The sequence below is a fragment of the Rhinolophus ferrumequinum genome, chromosome 9, assembly GCF_004115265.2.
Source record: "Rhinolophus ferrumequinum isolate MPI-CBG mRhiFer1 chromosome 9, mRhiFer1_v1.p, whole genome shotgun sequence".
Classification (NCBI taxonomy): Eukaryota; Metazoa; Chordata; class Mammalia; order Chiroptera; family Rhinolophidae; genus Rhinolophus; species Rhinolophus ferrumequinum.
This window is the reverse complement of record NC_046292.1, coordinates 84,113,988-84,131,549: the sequence shown is the minus strand read 5'-3', so window position 1 is coordinate 84,131,549 and position 17,562 is coordinate 84,113,988. Positions and strand designations below refer to the sequence as shown.

Sequence of the window (17,562 nt, the reverse complement as noted above, 5' to 3'; positions counted from 1 at the left end):
TTTAATAGCTTTTTGATGAAATCTTTGGGGTTCTCTATGTATAGTATGATGTCATCTGCAAATAATGATAGTTTTATTTCTTCTTTTCCAATGTAGATGACTTTTATTTCTTTTTCTTGTCTGATTGCTATGGCTAGGACTTTTAATACTATGTTGAATAAAAGTGATGCAAGTGGACATCCTTGTGTTGTTCCTGATATTAAGGACACCACTTTTATCATGTTGCAATTATTTTTAACCTTTTAAACCTCAATTACTTATCGTGGTGATCATTTATTTTCCACATTGAGTATGATGTTAGTGGTAGGTTTGTCATAGATGGCCTTTATTATGTTGAGTTATGTTCTCTCTATTCCTAATTTGCTGAGAGTTTTTATCATAAATGGCTGCTGGTTTTTGTCAAATCCTTTTTTGGTATCTATTGACAAGATCATATGATTTTTATCCTTCATTTTGTTTATGTGGTATATCATGTTAATTGATTTGAAGATATTGAACCAAACTTGCATTCCCAAAATAAATGCCACTTGATCATGGTATATGATCTTTTTAATGTATTAGTGAATTCGGGTTGCTAAAAAGTTTTTGCACAGCAAAGGAAATCATCAACAAAATTAAAAAACAACCTACTGAATGACAGAAGATATTCACAAATGATACATCCAATAAGAGGTTAATATCCAAAATTTATAAAGAACTCAAGCACCTTAACAACAAAACAACTAACAATCCAATTAAAAATGGGCAGAGGACCTGAATAGACATTTTCTCCAAAGAGGACATACAGGTGGCCAATAGACATATGAAAAGATGCTCAACATCACTAATCACCAGAGAAATGCAAATTAAAACTACAATGAGATATCATTTCATACCTGTCAGAATGGCCATCATTAATAAATCAACAAAGAATAAGTGTTGGCGAGAATGTGGAGAAAAGAAAACCCTTGCTCACTGTTGGTATGATTGCAAATTGGTGCAGCCGATAGGAAAACAATATCAACATTCCTCAAAAAATTAAAAATAGAACTACCTTATGACCCAGCAATTCCACTTCTCAGTATTAATGCAAAGAAATCCAAAACACTAATTCAAAAAAAAGAAAAAAGAAATACATGAACCCCTGCTAATTGCAGCATTACTTACAATAGCCAAGATAAGGAAGAACGTAAGTGCCCGTCAATAAACGATTGGATAAAGAAGAAATAGTGCATATATACAATGAAATATTACTTGGCCATAAAAAAGAATGAAATACTGCCATTTGTGACAACATGGATGGACTTAGAATGTATTATGCTAAGTGAAATAAGTCAGACAGAGAAAGACAAATACCATATGATTTCACTTATAGGTGGAATCTCAAAAACAAAGAAAGTGAACAACAACAAAAAAAATAGAAACAAACTCATAGATACAGAAAACATTTTGATGGTTGCCAGATGGGAGAGGGTTTGGGTTATAGGTGAAAAAGGTGAAGAGATTAAGAAGGACAAATTGGTTGTTAAAAGTAGTTATGGGAATGTAGGGCACAGGAATATAGTCAATAATATTGTACTAACTATGTATGGTCAGAAGGCTACTAGATTTGTCAGAGTGATAGATTGAAGGGGGGCTTGTGGGCATGTGAAAAAGGCGAAGGGATTAAGAAGTACAAATTAGTAGTTACAAAACAGCCATGGGGGTGTAAAGTAAAGCACAGGGAATATAGTCAATAATATGGTAATAACTATGCATGGTGTCACGTGGGTACTAAACTAGTCAGGAGGATCACTTCATAAATTATATAAATATCTAACCACTATGCTGTACACCTGAAATTAATATAAAATAATATTGAATGTAAACTGTAACTGAAGGACTAAGAAAAGGGTGGTAGAGTTGAAAGGGAATAAGATGTAAAAATTTCCAGGTAATAAAACAAATAAATGATAGGAATATAATATACAGCATAAGGAATGTAGTCAATAATATTGTGATAGCATGGTATGGTGTCAGATGGTTGCTGAACTTATCATGGTGATCACTTCTTTAGGTATATAAATGTTGAAATAATTATGGGGTAACCCTAAAACTAATATAATATAGTATGTTATCTATATTTTAATAAACATCTTTCAAAAGAAAAGAAAACAAATCCATGTTCTATGCATCCAAATGCCACAGTTCTAAAGCTCTGACCTTATTTTATTTCTCCTTTCTTTTCTTATTCACCCTAAGTTCCATATGCTTAATTTTAAGCTTATATCATTTATTTCATAAAAAGGAAATATCTTCCAAAATTTGCTACATATTTTGGATTTCAAAAAATATTTGACAAACTACTATTAGTTTCCACTCCTTAATTAGTATATTTCTCAAGGCCATTAAATAAGGTTTTTCTTCCAATGGCTATAATTGTGAATGACCACTCATTAACTTGTAGCAGGGTCGTCTGTTTTCCCATCAAACCTCACATTTCTTTAAGCCTTACATACCTGCGCATATATATTTGAATAATCTAAACTGAAGGCATTGAAACAAAATTATCATGCAAATGCACTACTGCCATGCATTCTTTAGTTCCAATTGTCTATAAGATAATCCCATTTGATCACTGAGTGCATTAACATTTAAAACAATAATTCAGATTCTCCCACTTCATTAATCTTCATTTGTTAAACTGTCAGAAATTTCACTTTGTAGAGATTTGAGTTTATCAAATATTCAACTATTCTGTTATATCTCAATATGAATTGTTTCATCACTTTTCTCTAGCAACTGAGATTAGTTCTATTGCATCATACTGTGGGCTCTATAGGTAGGTCAGTTAGATTCAAATTCTAGTCCGCTCTTGTTAGTTGTGTGACCTTAGGTAAGTTACTTGACATCTGTGAGTCTTTGTTTCCTCATATGTAAAATGGAAGAGGTACTATTTATCTATCTTATAATGTGAACAATGAATCAGTCAAGACATATAAAGTCTTAGGTCATGACACTAAATAACAAATATCCATGTCTAATATAATTCCACATAATTACTATTATTATCTGTGGAACCACGGAATATTGGACATTGTGTATACATATATACACATATACATATAAGTATATTTATACACAAATGTGTACACATATACATATAGAAAAAGACTCTATATAAATATATACGTATATATATTTATATACACCGTGTTTCCCCAAAAATAAGACTTAGCCAGACCATCACCTCTAATCCATCTTTTGGAGCAAAAATTAATATAAGACCCGGTCTTATTTTATTATAAGACCGGGTCTTATATAATATAATATAACATAAGACTGAGTTTTATATTAATTTTTGCTCCAAAAAACACATTAGAGCTGATGATCGGCCTTATTTTCAGGGAAACACGGTATTTATCCATTCTGGGCTAGTGCTATCTAAGGGACAATTATGTTCAGTGTTTGACAATGTCTTTAGTTTGAGAAATGACAAAAAATCTGTTGAGAAAAGAAATCTGAATGGGCACTTCTTATACATCTACCAGGCTTAAAAAAAAAAGAAAAGGGAGAAATTTCCTGGCTCTACAAAATCCATATTTACCAAAGCAACAGTTCTTTTCAGAACTCATTGCCAAGTCCCATCCATTCCTCTAGAGAAGGTGGGATATTTTACTTCTCAGAGATGGTCTTTACCACATGCTTTAAATTACCAAGTATTCTATTAAGGGTTTATCTGAATTATTTCATTTATTATTTTCTGTTTTAATATAAAACTCACACCAACCTATGAGATGGGCATTATTTTTATTTCCATTTTACAGATTTAAACAAAAGGCTGAGGCACAGATTGAAGGACAACAACTTGGAGCTGATGGGCCCTGGAGAAACACACTGTTCCCCAATAAAATTAAAAAAAAAAAAAATGGCTGAGGCATAGAAAAGACAACTTGTCCAAGGTCACACAATAGGAAATAGTCTAGCTGGAATTCAAACTCTAGTTTGTTTATCCCAGAGTTTGTGTTCTCTCTTATATGTCATGCCTCTGACTTGCTATTCTGTGTCATACCACCAAACATCATTCTAAGAACTCCACCTAAGGGACAGTTGGGTGAATCCAGAACTTAGACTGTAAAAATGAAAATAGCACAATAATAATAACTTACTTTTATGTAGCATTTTAAATTATTCAAAAAACTTTCAGGTACTTTATCAAGTTTATCTTTTGCAACATTATGAAGAAAGGCAAGTATCATTTCCATTGTTTTACAGAACACCGAGCTACAGAAAAGTCAAATATCTAGCTTAATATCAGAGAAGTGGGACACAAGGTAGCAGGTTTCCCAATCAAATAAATTATTTTGTAATTTGTTAAATTTGTTTTGTTATGTTTTTATCATGTGGCAGAGAACCCATTTGTCTGGCTCATAGTTTTGAAAACCATAGGCTAAATGTCTTTAATTGTTTTATCTAAAGATTTTATGACTGATTCCCACATGCTTCCCTATTTCCTTGGTTAATTCATATATTTCTTCAATCTGAAAAAGTAAGGCAGCCTTCAGAGATGAGCCATTCCCTTCCAGAAACCAAGCCTGGGACGCCTCAACTCTCATGGACTCAGATAGTGCACTGAAGATGGATAAAGACAGAACAGTACCATCAAAGAAAACAGACCTCACAAGAGCTAACATTCACAATCCATTTGTATATATGTTTCATAAAAAAATTAACTCACAATGCTAGACCCAAGATAACGGAGTAGATAAACACTGTGCATACTTCCTTCCATGAACACATTAAAATTACAACTAAATTATTGAACAACCAACCTGGAAAACCATCTGAAGTCTGGCTGCAAAGAAGCTGTATAACTAAGGATATAAAGAAGACCATGTTGAGACTGGTAGAAGGGGAGTAGACGTGAAACAGACTAACCCCAACCTCTGTGTGGCAGTTGAGAATCAGGAGGAATATCTCTGCTGGGGAGGCTCCCCCTGGAAGAACATGGGACCCCAACCCCACATCAGCCTCCCCAGTCCAACGTACTGGTGCTGGAAAGAGGAGCCCCCACAACTTCTGACCATTTGGGTGGAATGGAAGGATATGAGAAACCCAGATGTCCTCTTAAAGGGCCTGTACACAGACTCTCTCACAGACACTCATCCTGGACTCCAGTGAAGGAATGGTGACTCAGGGGTAGTTGGAGGCATACAGTGAGCAGACTGAGGTGTGCAGCTTCAAAGAAAGTTCTGGAGGACAGTCACCATTTTCTCTGTGTGGGGTCCTTTTCCAGCATGGCCAGCAGATGGGGGCCATCTTGCCTGTGCTGAGCCTTACCCCAAAGAGCCAAATCTGAATCTGAGTGGTCTGGTAAGTTCCTCTGGGAGCACTACCAACTTCCCCAATGCCAGAGGCACATTCTCAGTGAGAAGCCAGCCCCACACATATTACACCCTTTCTTGAAAAACTATCAGAGTCCACAGACCATAGTTGGTTGGCGACTGGCCTTGCTGTACTCTGAGACTTTTGCTGAGTAGCTCCAGGATCAACACTGGCACCAAAACAGAGTCTACATTAACCTGGTGACCACAACTCTTCCCACTCTAATGATTCCCTGAGAATGTGCATCACCCAACTTGCATGCCACATGAGGCTTTATCAGGGGCTGAAACTTAAGGGAGCTGACAGCTGGCAGCAGGCCTTGGGGTGTCCTAGCTTTTTGCAAAGTTACCCCAGACCCGGTACTGGCAGTAGCCATCCTCGGTTCATAGCGTGGCCTATCCCAATTGCTTCCAACTTGAGCACACACAGGAAACAACCACAGATTGCTTTGTAGCTCCTACCAGGTAGTCCCTCGCCAGTCATAGGCAATGGGTGACCTGGACCTGCACCAGAGCCCCTCCCAAGAGACCCCAGAACCAACATACTTGGAGGTTGGCTTCAGATCTCAGCAGAGCACTGTGCAATTAGCCCCACAAGCAGCACACACAAAGGATGGTCTCAGTAGTCACCAGAGTCTGCTGGGGTGAATCCTGCTCTGTGTGGTAAGCCCCACACACAGCAGACTGTAATATGGGGATGTGGGCAACCCCACAGTCAGTCAGCTTCAGGGTCAATCCCACTCACTAACATGCCAATGGCAATCAAGTCTCAACTATAACAGAAGGGCTCACACAACCCACACAAGGGACACTCCTGGAGCAACTAGAGCAGGTGATCAGGTGCCAGGGCCCCGCAGAGCACCTACTACATAAGGCCACCCAGGCAAGACTGAGAGACATAGCAGATCTACCTAATACTTAAACAAACACAAAAAGGCAGCCAAAATGAGGGGAAAAAAGAAATACATCCCAAATAAAGAACAGGAGAAAATTCCAGAAGAAGAGCTAAAGAAAAGGGAGATAAGCAACCTATCAGAGACTGAGTTCAAAACAATGGCTATAAGGATGCTCAACGAACTGAGTGTGAGCTTCAACAAAGAGATTGCAAGCATAAAAAAGGACATAGAAACCATAAAAAAAGAACAAATCAGAAGTGAAGAATACAATAACTAAAGTGAAGAACGCACTAGAAGGAATCACCTGCAGACTAGATGAAGCAGAGGACTGAACAAACAATTTGGAAAACAAGGTAGTAGAAAACACCCAATCGAAACAGCAAAAGAAAAAAAGAATTAAAAAAAAAAAAAATGCATCATAGGGGTACCAGAAGGAGAAGAGAGAAAGCAAGGGATTGAGAACCTATTTTAAGAAATAATGATAATAACTTTTCTAACCTGACAAAAGAAATAGACATATAAGTCCAGGAAGCACAGAGAGTCCCAATGAAGATGAATCTAAATAAGCCCACACCAAGACACATTATAATTAGAATGGCAAAGATTAAAGACAAAGAAAGAATTCTGAAAGTAGCAAGAGAAAGACAACTAGTAACTTATAAGGGAGGCTCCATAAGATTGTCAACTGTTTTCTCAACAGAAACTTTGCAGGCCAGAAGGGATTGGCACAAAATATTTAATGTGATAAAAAACAAAGACCGACAACCAAGGGTACCTTACACAGCAAAGCTATTATTTAAAATCAAGGAACAGATAAAGAGATTCCCAGACAAGTAAAAAGCTAAAGGAGTTCATCATCACCAAATCAGTATTACAAAAAAATGTTAGAAGGACTTCTTTAGGATAAAAATAATTAATTAATTAACAATTAATTAATTAAAATATTCATTTTATTATGAATAATAAAATGGCAATAGCTACATATCTATCAATTACTTTCACTATAAATGGATGAAATGTTCCAATCAAAAGACATAGGAGGGCTGAATGGATAAGAAAACAAAACCCTTACATATGCTGCCTACAAGAGACACACTTCAGATTGAAAGATACACACAGACAGAAAGTAATGAGATGGAAAAAGTTATTTCATGCAAATGAAAATGAAAAAAAAAAAAAAACTGGGGTAGCAATACTTATACCAGACAAAATAGACTTTAATACAAAGGCTATACCAAGAGATAGAGAAGGACCAACCCGGTAATCTCACTTCTGGGCATTTATCCTAAGAAACCCAAAACACAACCTGAGGAGAACTGTGTCCATATGTTCACTGCAGCATTCCTTACAATGGCCAAGGTGTGGAAGCAGCATGAGCCTATGTGTCCATCAATACAAGAATAGATAAAGGAGGTGGTACATATATATAATTGAATATTGCTATATTGCTAGGAATATATACAATGGAAGGGAATGGATTCTTGCCATCTGCAGTAGCATGGGTGGACCTGGAGGGGATTGTGCTGAGTGGAGTGTCAGACAGAAAGATAGACGCAATGTGATTTTGCTTATATGTGGAATCTAAAGAACAAAATAAACAACAAAAACTGAAACAAACTCATAAATACAGAAAACATTTCAATGGTTGCCAGATGGAAGGGGGTCTAGGGGTGTTGATGAAAAGAGGGAAGGGATTAAGAAGTACAAATTTGGTCTGGTCAAGATGCTCCAGTAGATAAACGCTGTGCTTACCTTCTCTCATGACCAAACCAAAATTACAACTAAACTACAAAACAAGCATCATTGAGAATGGCCTAAAATCTTGCTGAACGGAAGCCCTACAACTAAGGACATGAAGAAGAAGCCACCTCAAGACAGATAAGAGGGACAGAGACTCAGAATGGGCTGGTCCCACACCCACGCGTTACCATTAAAGATCGGGAGGGCAATTTCAGTTGTGGGGATCCCCCCAGCTCCCAGAGAAGTGAGAGTTCTCAGCCCCACTCCAGCCTTGGGTTCCAGTGCTAGGGAGAGAATAATTTCTTTTTGTGAAACCCAACAGATATTGTGACTGAGTGAGATAGAGGGTGGCTGTACTCCCAGCTGCTCTTCTTAAAGGGACCACATGCAGACTTGCAGACTCAACCACCAATGGAATCACTCGCTCTGAACTCCAGCGCTGGGGTAGCAGCTGGAAAGGCATCAGTGATGTTTGGTGGGGAACTGAGTTATCTGGCTTGGGACAATGGCTGGAGAGGCAGCTTTCTCCTGGACAGAGGAGCTGGCAGAGGCCATTGTTTCTTTGTTGAGCCCTCCCACTTCCTGGCATGCAGATGCAGGCAGCAGCCATACCTGAGTCTCTGCCATTCATTCGCCATGCTCTGGCGACTCAAAATTCTGCCCTGTTCAATTTTCAGAAACACCCAAGCTGCTTCCAGTGGCTTTTTCATACAAACTGCCTGCATTGGCTCACGCTGCAGACTTTCCTAGGAATCCAGGAAAGTCACGCTGCAGACTTTCCTAGGAATCTCTCAAAGGTTCATAGAACCCAGAAAAACAGCATCTGGCATGAGTGTGTCCTGTACTTCTGGCTGAGTAACCCTAAGCCCGGCACTAGTGGCAACCAACCTTGGTCCATAGCTTGACCTCTCAAGGCACCCCCAAGCATGGCATGGGCAGTAGGTTTCTGTGGATTTCTTTGTGGCTCCTGCTGGGTGGCCCTGGGTAAGCACAGGCTGTGGCTGAACTTGACCTAAAACGGATCCCCTCCAAAGTGGTCCTGGGGCTGACACCCCCAGTAGCCAGTTTTGAAAAAAGCTGGAGCGTCACCCAGCTACTTTCAAGTATGACACACCCAAGGGACAGATTGGGCAGGCAGAAGAGCCCTGCTGAGGCAAATCCTGCTCTGTAGGGTCAGCCCCTGTAAAACAACTCTTCCACTGAAGCCAAAGCCAGTCCTCACAACCAATGAATCTGAGAATCTATCCCTCCAATTGATGTGCAAATTGCAAACGAGGCTCAACTACAAGAGGAGGGCACAAACAACCCACACAAGGGACACACCTGGAGCGTGGGGCTCAGGTGATCAGAAAGAATGTGCCACTGAGCCCCACAGCATACCTACTATACAAGGCGACTCTACTAAGACCGGACACAGGGATGCTCTACTAAACACTACTGTGTTTGCTCTACTAAGCAAACACAGGGATGCAGCCAAAATGGGGAGACAAAGAAACATGTCTCAAATAAAAGAACAGAATAAAGCTCAAAAAAAAGAGAACTAAACAAAAGGAGACAAGCAATCTAACAGATGCAGAGTTCCAAACACTGGTTAGAAGGATGCTCATTGATCTTAGGGAGAAATTTAACAAAGAGATAGGAAACATAAAAATGGAGACAGAAAACACAAAAAATAACCAGTCAGAAATAAAGAATACAATAATGGAAATGAAGAATACATTACAGGAAATCAACACTAGATTAGAGGAAGCAGACAATCAAAACAGTGACGTAGAATATAAGGTAGCAGAAAACACCCAATCAGAACAGCAAAAAGGAAAAAGAATCTTAAAAAACTGAGGAGAGTTTAAGGGGCTTCTGGGACAACATCAAGCATACCAACATTTGCATTATAGGAGTACCAGAAGGAGAAGAGAGAAAGCAAGGAATTGAAAACCAATTTGAAGAAATGACAGAGAACTTCCCTAACCTGACAAAAGAAATAGATATACAAGCCGAGGAAGTGCAGTGAGTCTCAAACAAGATGAACCCAAAGAGGCCCACACCAAGACATATCATAATTAAAATGCCATAAGTTAAGTACAAAGAGACAATCTTAAAAGCAGCAAGAGAAAAGCAGTTAGTTACCTACAAAGGAGCCCCCATAAGACTGTCAGTTTATTTCTCAACAGAAACTTTATAGGTCAGAAAGGATTGGCACAAAATATTCAAAGTGATGAAAACAAGGACCTACAACCAAAATTACTTACTCTACCCAACAAAGCTATCATTTAGAATTGAAGAACAGATAAAGACAAGAAAAAGCTACAGCATTTATCACCACCAAGCCAATATTACAAAGAAATTTAGAGGAACTTCTTTAAGATGGGACGGGGACTGAGGGTGGGTGAAAAGAGGAAGGGATTAAGAAGTACAAATTGGTTGTTACACAATAGTCATGGGGATGTAGGGTATTTCATAAGGAATATAGTCAATAATATTGTAATAACTATATATGGTGTCAGATGGGTACTAGATTTGTTGGGGCGATAGATGGGAGTGGGGTTGGGGGCAGGGTGAAAAAGGTGAAGCGATTAAGGAGCACAAATTGGTAGTTACAAAATCATCATAGGGAGGTGAAATATAGGGAATATAATCAATAATATGGTAATATGTACGTGTAGGACCAGGTGGTACTAGTCAGGGGGATCACTTCCTAAATTATATAAATGTCTAACCACTATGCTGTACACTTGAAACTAATATAAAATAATATTGAAGTCAATTCTAATCGAAAAATTTAAAAAGTAGGGAAAAGATCAATAATATTATGATAGCATGGTACAGTGTCAGATGGTTGCTAGATTTATCATGGTGATCACTTCTTTAGCATAGGGAATAAAATGTGGTAATAATACTGTGTAGTACTAGGTGGGTACTATGATGTACACCTGAAACTAACATAATATCATATGTTAGCTATATTTTAATTAAAAATATTTTTTAAAAAGATATGGAAATGGGCTGGTCCGGTGGCTCAGGAGGTTGGAGCTCCGTGCTCCTAACATCGAAGGCTGCTGGTTCGATTCCCACTTGGGCCAGTGGGCTCTCAACCACAAGGCTGCCAGTTCAATTCCTTGACTCCCACAAAGGATGGTGGGTTCTGCCCCCTGCAACTAAGATTGAACAGGGCACCTTGAGCTGAGCTGCCATTGAGCTCCCGGATGGCTCAGTTGGTTAGTTGGTTGGAGTGCATCCTCTCAACCACAAAGTTGCCGGTTCGACTCCCGCAAGGGATGTTGGGCTGCGCCCCCTGCAACTAACAACGGCAATTGAACCTGGAGCTGAGCTGTGCCCTCCACAACTACAATTGAAAGGACAGCTTAACTTGGAAAAAAGCCTGAAAAGTACACGCTCTTCCCCAATAAAGTCCTGTTCCCCTTCCCCAATAAAAATCTTAAAAAAAAAAAAAGATATGGAAGCAACGTAGGTATCCATCAATAGACAAGAACAAAAAGAGTACAAATTAGTTGCTAAAAAGTAGTTATGGGGATGTAGGGTATAGCATAAGGAATATAGTCAATAATATTGTAATAACTACGTATATTATCAGATGGATACTAGATTTGTTGGGGTGATAGATGATAGTGGGGTTTGGGGCAGGGTGAAAAGGTAAAGGGATTAAGAAGTACAAATTGGTAGTTATAAAGTAGTCATGGGGATGTAAAGTAAAACAGGGAATACAGTCAGTGATATGGTAATAACTATGTATAGTGCCAGGTGGGTACTAGACTAGTCAGGGGGATCACGTCTTAAATTATACAAATGTCTAACCACTATGCTGTATACCTGAAATGAATATAAAATAATATTGAATGTCAAAAAAAACCTGCTGTATCTAAAATAATAATTAATTAACTCATTACTAAAATTATGATGTCAATAATGTGTTCTGATTACTCTGTTTCACAAATGCCTCAAGATATAAAAAAAAACTAAATTTAAAGAACTGTAGAGAGTGCCTTATGTCATCAAGTCATCTGCTACTGTGTTATGGCTGACATATTCTTGAGTTTTCTCTCTATTCTTTTAATTCCCTGCCCTTTCTTTTATTTACACTGCCTCCAGGTGTTGGTCTGATCTAGATTGTTCAAACCCCTCTGGCAAACTCTAAAATCAGCAAAACTTCTTTCTGCTGCCTGAACTACATTAATGATAGACTGAAATTTTTTCCTGTTTGTACTCAACTCTCTCTCTAGAGCTAGGCTAAAAAATTCTCCAATACTTTCTTTATTCGTCACCTCTTCCACAATGGAGTCAAAAAATTGAAAATAGTAAAATTATTATGTTCTTAACATCTTTCCCCCTCCCCATCACTACCTCCCTAAGTGTATTTTCAGGCTTAAACTATGTTCTCCTAATCAATAACAAGTATCTTTAATAAATAATAAACAAACCAACCCCAAAAGCTTTATATGTCTCAGCCAGTTCCTGGTGTTGTACTTGTATGTCATAACATGTTTTGAACTCACACTCTTTTATTTTTATGTTTTTGAGCTTTTTTTGTATACCAAACAATTTACTAGATGCTGAAATAATAGGTAGAAAAGGCAGTTCTCCTTATAGGAATGTATCATTAACAGAGTCTAAACTATAAGCAAACAGATAATTAATTGCTAGAATGGAGATTTCTACAAAGCTTAGTTTAGAACTGAAGGAAAGGACCACTTGAGTTTTACTGGGAGAAGAACAAGGCAGATGTCTCAGAAAAAGGGAACAACATGTCAATGGCAAGAAGATTTATTCCTGGACCAGTAAAAGATTTGATCATCGAAAGATTATAAAGGGCAAAGGACAGAAAAGTAGGTCAAGTTGGAAAAGTTGACAAGAGTCAGAGAACAAAAGATCTTGAATGTATTTCAGTGTAATTTTGAGTTTACCTTTCACTCATTCACATCTGTTGAGTGTCTCTTCTGTGCTAGGTATTACAGATGAATGGGAAACAATTACACGTTTTAAACAAGGGGGCAATCTGATTAGATTGTCATTTTAGAAAGAATCTCTGGCAGCAGTGGAGGACAGATCACACTACAGAGAGGTAGGTGAAGGTATAGCCACAGTGACTAGTGGCAGGGGCTGTAACTTTAGGGATGTGACAATGGGATTGGAGAGGAGGAGGGAGACGAGAGAAATGCATGGGAGGTAAATGAATAGGACTGGATGGTTGATTTGATTAAGGAGAAGGTAGGAATTGAGGATGACTTCTAGGTTTGTAGTTTGGATAACCACATAGAGGATGGTGCAACTTTCAGTGAGATAAAGAAGTGGTTTGAGGTGGAAGGGGAGAAAGAAATGGGCATCCAGTGGTCTATCTTGAAGGCAGTTTAATATACAGCTCTGCAGAACAGGACAGAGATCTGGGTTGGAGATACAAATTGCATCTTCAGTTAAAACGTGAAGCTGTAGAACACGGAGGAGATGACCCACAGTACATATGGACAGCATGAAAAGAATCTGGGTAAGAAAGAGCTCCAGGAAAAACAACAATTTAAAGATAGACTGAAAAGGGGAACTTAGAGGTATAAGAGAGGTCAGCTCAGAGAAACAAGCAACATGGGAGTTTTAGGAAAGCAGGAAGTTTCTAACATTTTCAATGCAATAGGTCAAATAAAATACAAATTGAAAAGTGATTGATTTGGCAATTATAGGTCACAGAATCAAGAACAGTCTTGGTGGTGGCTACATTGGAAACTAAATATTAGTGGGATGAGAAAAGAATGAAAAATAAATAAATGGAGAAACCAAGGGGATTTATCTGGCAGTGAGGAGAATAAATATTTATGTTCAGAGAGAAAAAAGGATGGATGGTCAAGAAATAATTGTCATTGTGTTTGTTGTTATTAAACAGAGCATGAGTTGAAATAATTGTTTGGTAAAGAGAAAAATCAAAGGAAATGAAGAGTTTGAAGATACAGCCAAGAAAGACTTTTGCTTCTATCTAACACATAAAAAGTCTTAAGAGAATATCCCTCCCACCTTAAAAATAAAACAAACCTGGATAATCTACAAAATCATAGGTTTATAAAGCCTATTTGAGAGCTGAGCTCACAAATAAACACAATCAAATAAAATCCAGAAAATTATGAGTCTCTCTTGGGAGAAAAAAGACCCATGGTTTCTTTAATCTTTGATAGAGCAGTGGAAGGATTCACAAGTTGCCGTAGACATGGGAAAGAAAGACACAACCATTTCTCCAATTTTCTAAGACAAGATGTGGGCTGGCCTAAGGATTTAGGAGCCCTTGGAGCTTCAGCTAAAAAAAAAAAAAAAAAAAAAAAGGAAAAAAAAAAGAGAAAATGGTTTGCCTCCAACCAACAATTCTTTGCCATGAGCCTTCACTGAGCATTCATGAGAAAAATTAGGAATGGGACAAGAAAGCTTCCTATGTCCAAAACATTAAGCACAAGACCTACTGAATACTGAGGTCAGAGCAGAAGAATGAGAAAAAACACAAACTAATCTGGATCATAGACTGAGTGGTTGGGGAAAGAGGCAGAAATGCTTAGACCAGTTCTCCCACATTGCAAGTATACAGAGGCTGTTGAAAGATGAGGGTGGAATAAACTGAGTCAAACCACTCCAGGTCACAAGCCCCACTTAAGGGAAGGTTCTGATCTCTTTATCAGATAGTTTGAGGCCTGTGTTGAGCTGAATCTACCTAATGCAACAACAAAACCCAGAAACAACTGATTGAGTGCTTATAGATTGAGTCAACTCCAACAACAGTAACATAACAAAAGAAGGGACATGCATTTTCTTGGGATAAATATTATTTATTTCAATCTACTATTGTTGTTGTTTTTCACAGAATCCCAGCATTTAATGTACAAACATTACAATATGCACAGAAGCAAGAAAATGTGACCTATTATCAAGAGAGGACACAGTCAATATAATTAGATCCAGAGATGGACAAGATGGGCATCTTTAAAGCAACTATGAAAAATAAGTTAAAGTGTGTTGTTGGGAAAGATGAACAACCTTCACGAACAGGTGATGAAAATTACAAAGAAGTATCAAAAAGACATTCTAAAAATAGAAGAATAAGATATCAATAATGAAAAACACTTTTAGTGGACTGAATGGAGCTGAGGAAGGAAATCACTAAAATTAAAGACAGGTTAATATAAATGCAAAGTCAAATACAAAGAAAAAAAGTACAATCAATTAATCAATAAATAAAATCAGCATCCAAGATCTGTGAAACAATATCGAATGGTCTAACGTAATAGAGCCCCAGTAAAATCAGAGAGAAAGAATGGAACAGAAGAAATATTTAAGGAAGTAACGACTAAGAATTTTGCATTATTAATGAAAGACAAAAGTATAGACCCCAAAAATTCAGCAAATGTCAAGCATTAAATATAAAAACAACTAAGAATCACCAGAATCAAAATGATGAAAACCAAGTAAAGAGAAAAATCATGAAAGTACCCAGCAAAGTAGACATATAGTTGATTCTTTTCATTTGTGATAGTTATTTTCAATGAAATCACTGCAAACACCAAGTTGGTGAATACTGCACTATTATTTCTAGCAGATGTACAGGGCTAGGTTCCTGCAAGCCTCTGGTCACATTTTCATCAGCTGAAACATTATTTGTGCTATATACGTTCATTGCCAACGTCCTTTTAAAACAAACCAGTCTCATCAGCATTGAAAAACCTGCTCTTCCACATAACCTATTCCTCTCCAACATTTAGCTGATATTTCTAAAATTCTTCCACAGCCTCCTTTTCTGCAGAACCTGTCATGCCTGCATGTTTAACATTTTTATGTTCTATTATCTTTTGAAACATGAGAGTCAGTCACTACAAATTAAGATGGGTTTAACATTTTCCTTAATCTAGAAAACATGACTATAAATTTCTTTGGTTTTTACTCTTACAACAATACTGCCCATTATACTTTTTTAATCAGGCATTATCTCATGAATCCATAAATTTAGCAACTAATTCTGACTTTTCCATAGCTTCATCAAGCAGTATAGAAGTTCTTTTAGCACTTTCTGGAGAAGCCTCATATACAGTAGATACATTTTCTTTTCCATTTTCTGGATTTATTATATTATTGATTCATTAATATTGAACTCACAGCCAGTGGCACTATTACTCATGCATGAATGAAGCTTATCTAATATACCTATTCTCTCCATAAGGCATATCACAGCCTTCTTGTACTCAGAAACACCAGATAAATTTAAGTACACTTGGGGGCCATTTGAATTATCCATAGAAAGCAGGAAAAAAATTTCAAAGAAACACAACATTACATATATCACAAAAGGAACCCTGTTTACAATATGAGAGGTGAAACTAAAAGATAATGTGTTCCTTGCCTTGTCTGACCACTGCTGGGAATCTGCACATCAGGGTATTCAAATTTTTTGCCGTTCTGCACATGTCCATGCATTACAACAAAAGTGCCACAATTATTGATTTAGGAGTTACAAATAAATTTTAGCAAGTTGGTGAATTTGCAAATACAGAATCTGTGAATAATGACAATCAACTGAATTTCACATATGGAAAACACAGTAAGAATTAAAGCCAACTTCACAAATGAGACAATGGAGGCCATAAGACTACAAAATAGAATATTTAAAGTGCTGAAAGAAAATTAAAAAAACCTGTTAGCCTAGAATTCTAAATTAACAAAAATAGTCTTCAAAATGAAGACAAAATAAAGATATTTTCAACCAAACAAAAACTGAAACAATTCATCTACAGCATCCCTGAACTATAAGAAATAGTAAATGAAGTTCTTTACTCTGAATAGAAATGACACCAGATGGAAATGTACTTTTGCTAGAAAGAATAAAAGACAACATGAATAATAATATGGTGGAAAATATAAAGAAAATTTATAATGTATTATCCCTTATATTTTTAGAAATATGTGTCTTTTAATTTCTTTAAAAGTCTATTGACTATTACAAGTAAAATTATATTAATAACAAAGTATTGGAGGTAATAGCATGTATAGAAGTAAAATATATAACATCAAGAGGGCAAAGCACAGAGGTTCACTATTGTAAATATACTATTGTGAAGTTCTTAAGTTTTTTGTGAAGCAGTAAAATATTTTTGAAGGCAGACTGTGATAAGTTAAAGATGCATATTGTAATCTCTAGAATACCATTAAAGAAACAAATCTCAAGGAGGTGTGATAAAAATGTCAATAGGGCAGATAAAATGGATGCAAAAAATGGCCACCTGATCCACCCTAAAAAGGCAAGAAAAGAGAAACAGAAGAAAACAGCACAGACAAGACAAATACAAATCAAATAACAAGATGATATATTTAAAATCATACATATTAGTGATTTTATTAAATGTGCATTGCCCAAATATCTATACAAAGGCAGAGGTTGTCAGACTAAATAAAAAACCAATACCAAACTATATGTTGTTAACAAGAAATATACCTTTAACATAAAATATTGAAAGTAAAGGAATGAAAAATATAAACCATGAATACACTAAACATGAGGAATTAGAAATGGCTATTTTAACACCTGAAAAAGTAGACCTCAAGATTCAGAT

General features: G+C 37.0%; 1 protein-coding gene across 1 annotated transcript in view; it reads right to left on the bottom strand.

Moving 5' to 3' along the window:
• The window catches only part of LOC117027123 (uncharacterized), a 252,524-nt gene that overhangs the window by 176,631 nt on the left and 58,331 nt on the right, over window positions 1-17,562 (bottom strand). Inside the window, 1 exon segment of the mRNA XM_033114510.1 lies at window positions 8,591-8,724. Coding sequence (XP_032970401.1) covers window positions 8,591-8,724 — 134 coding nt within the window.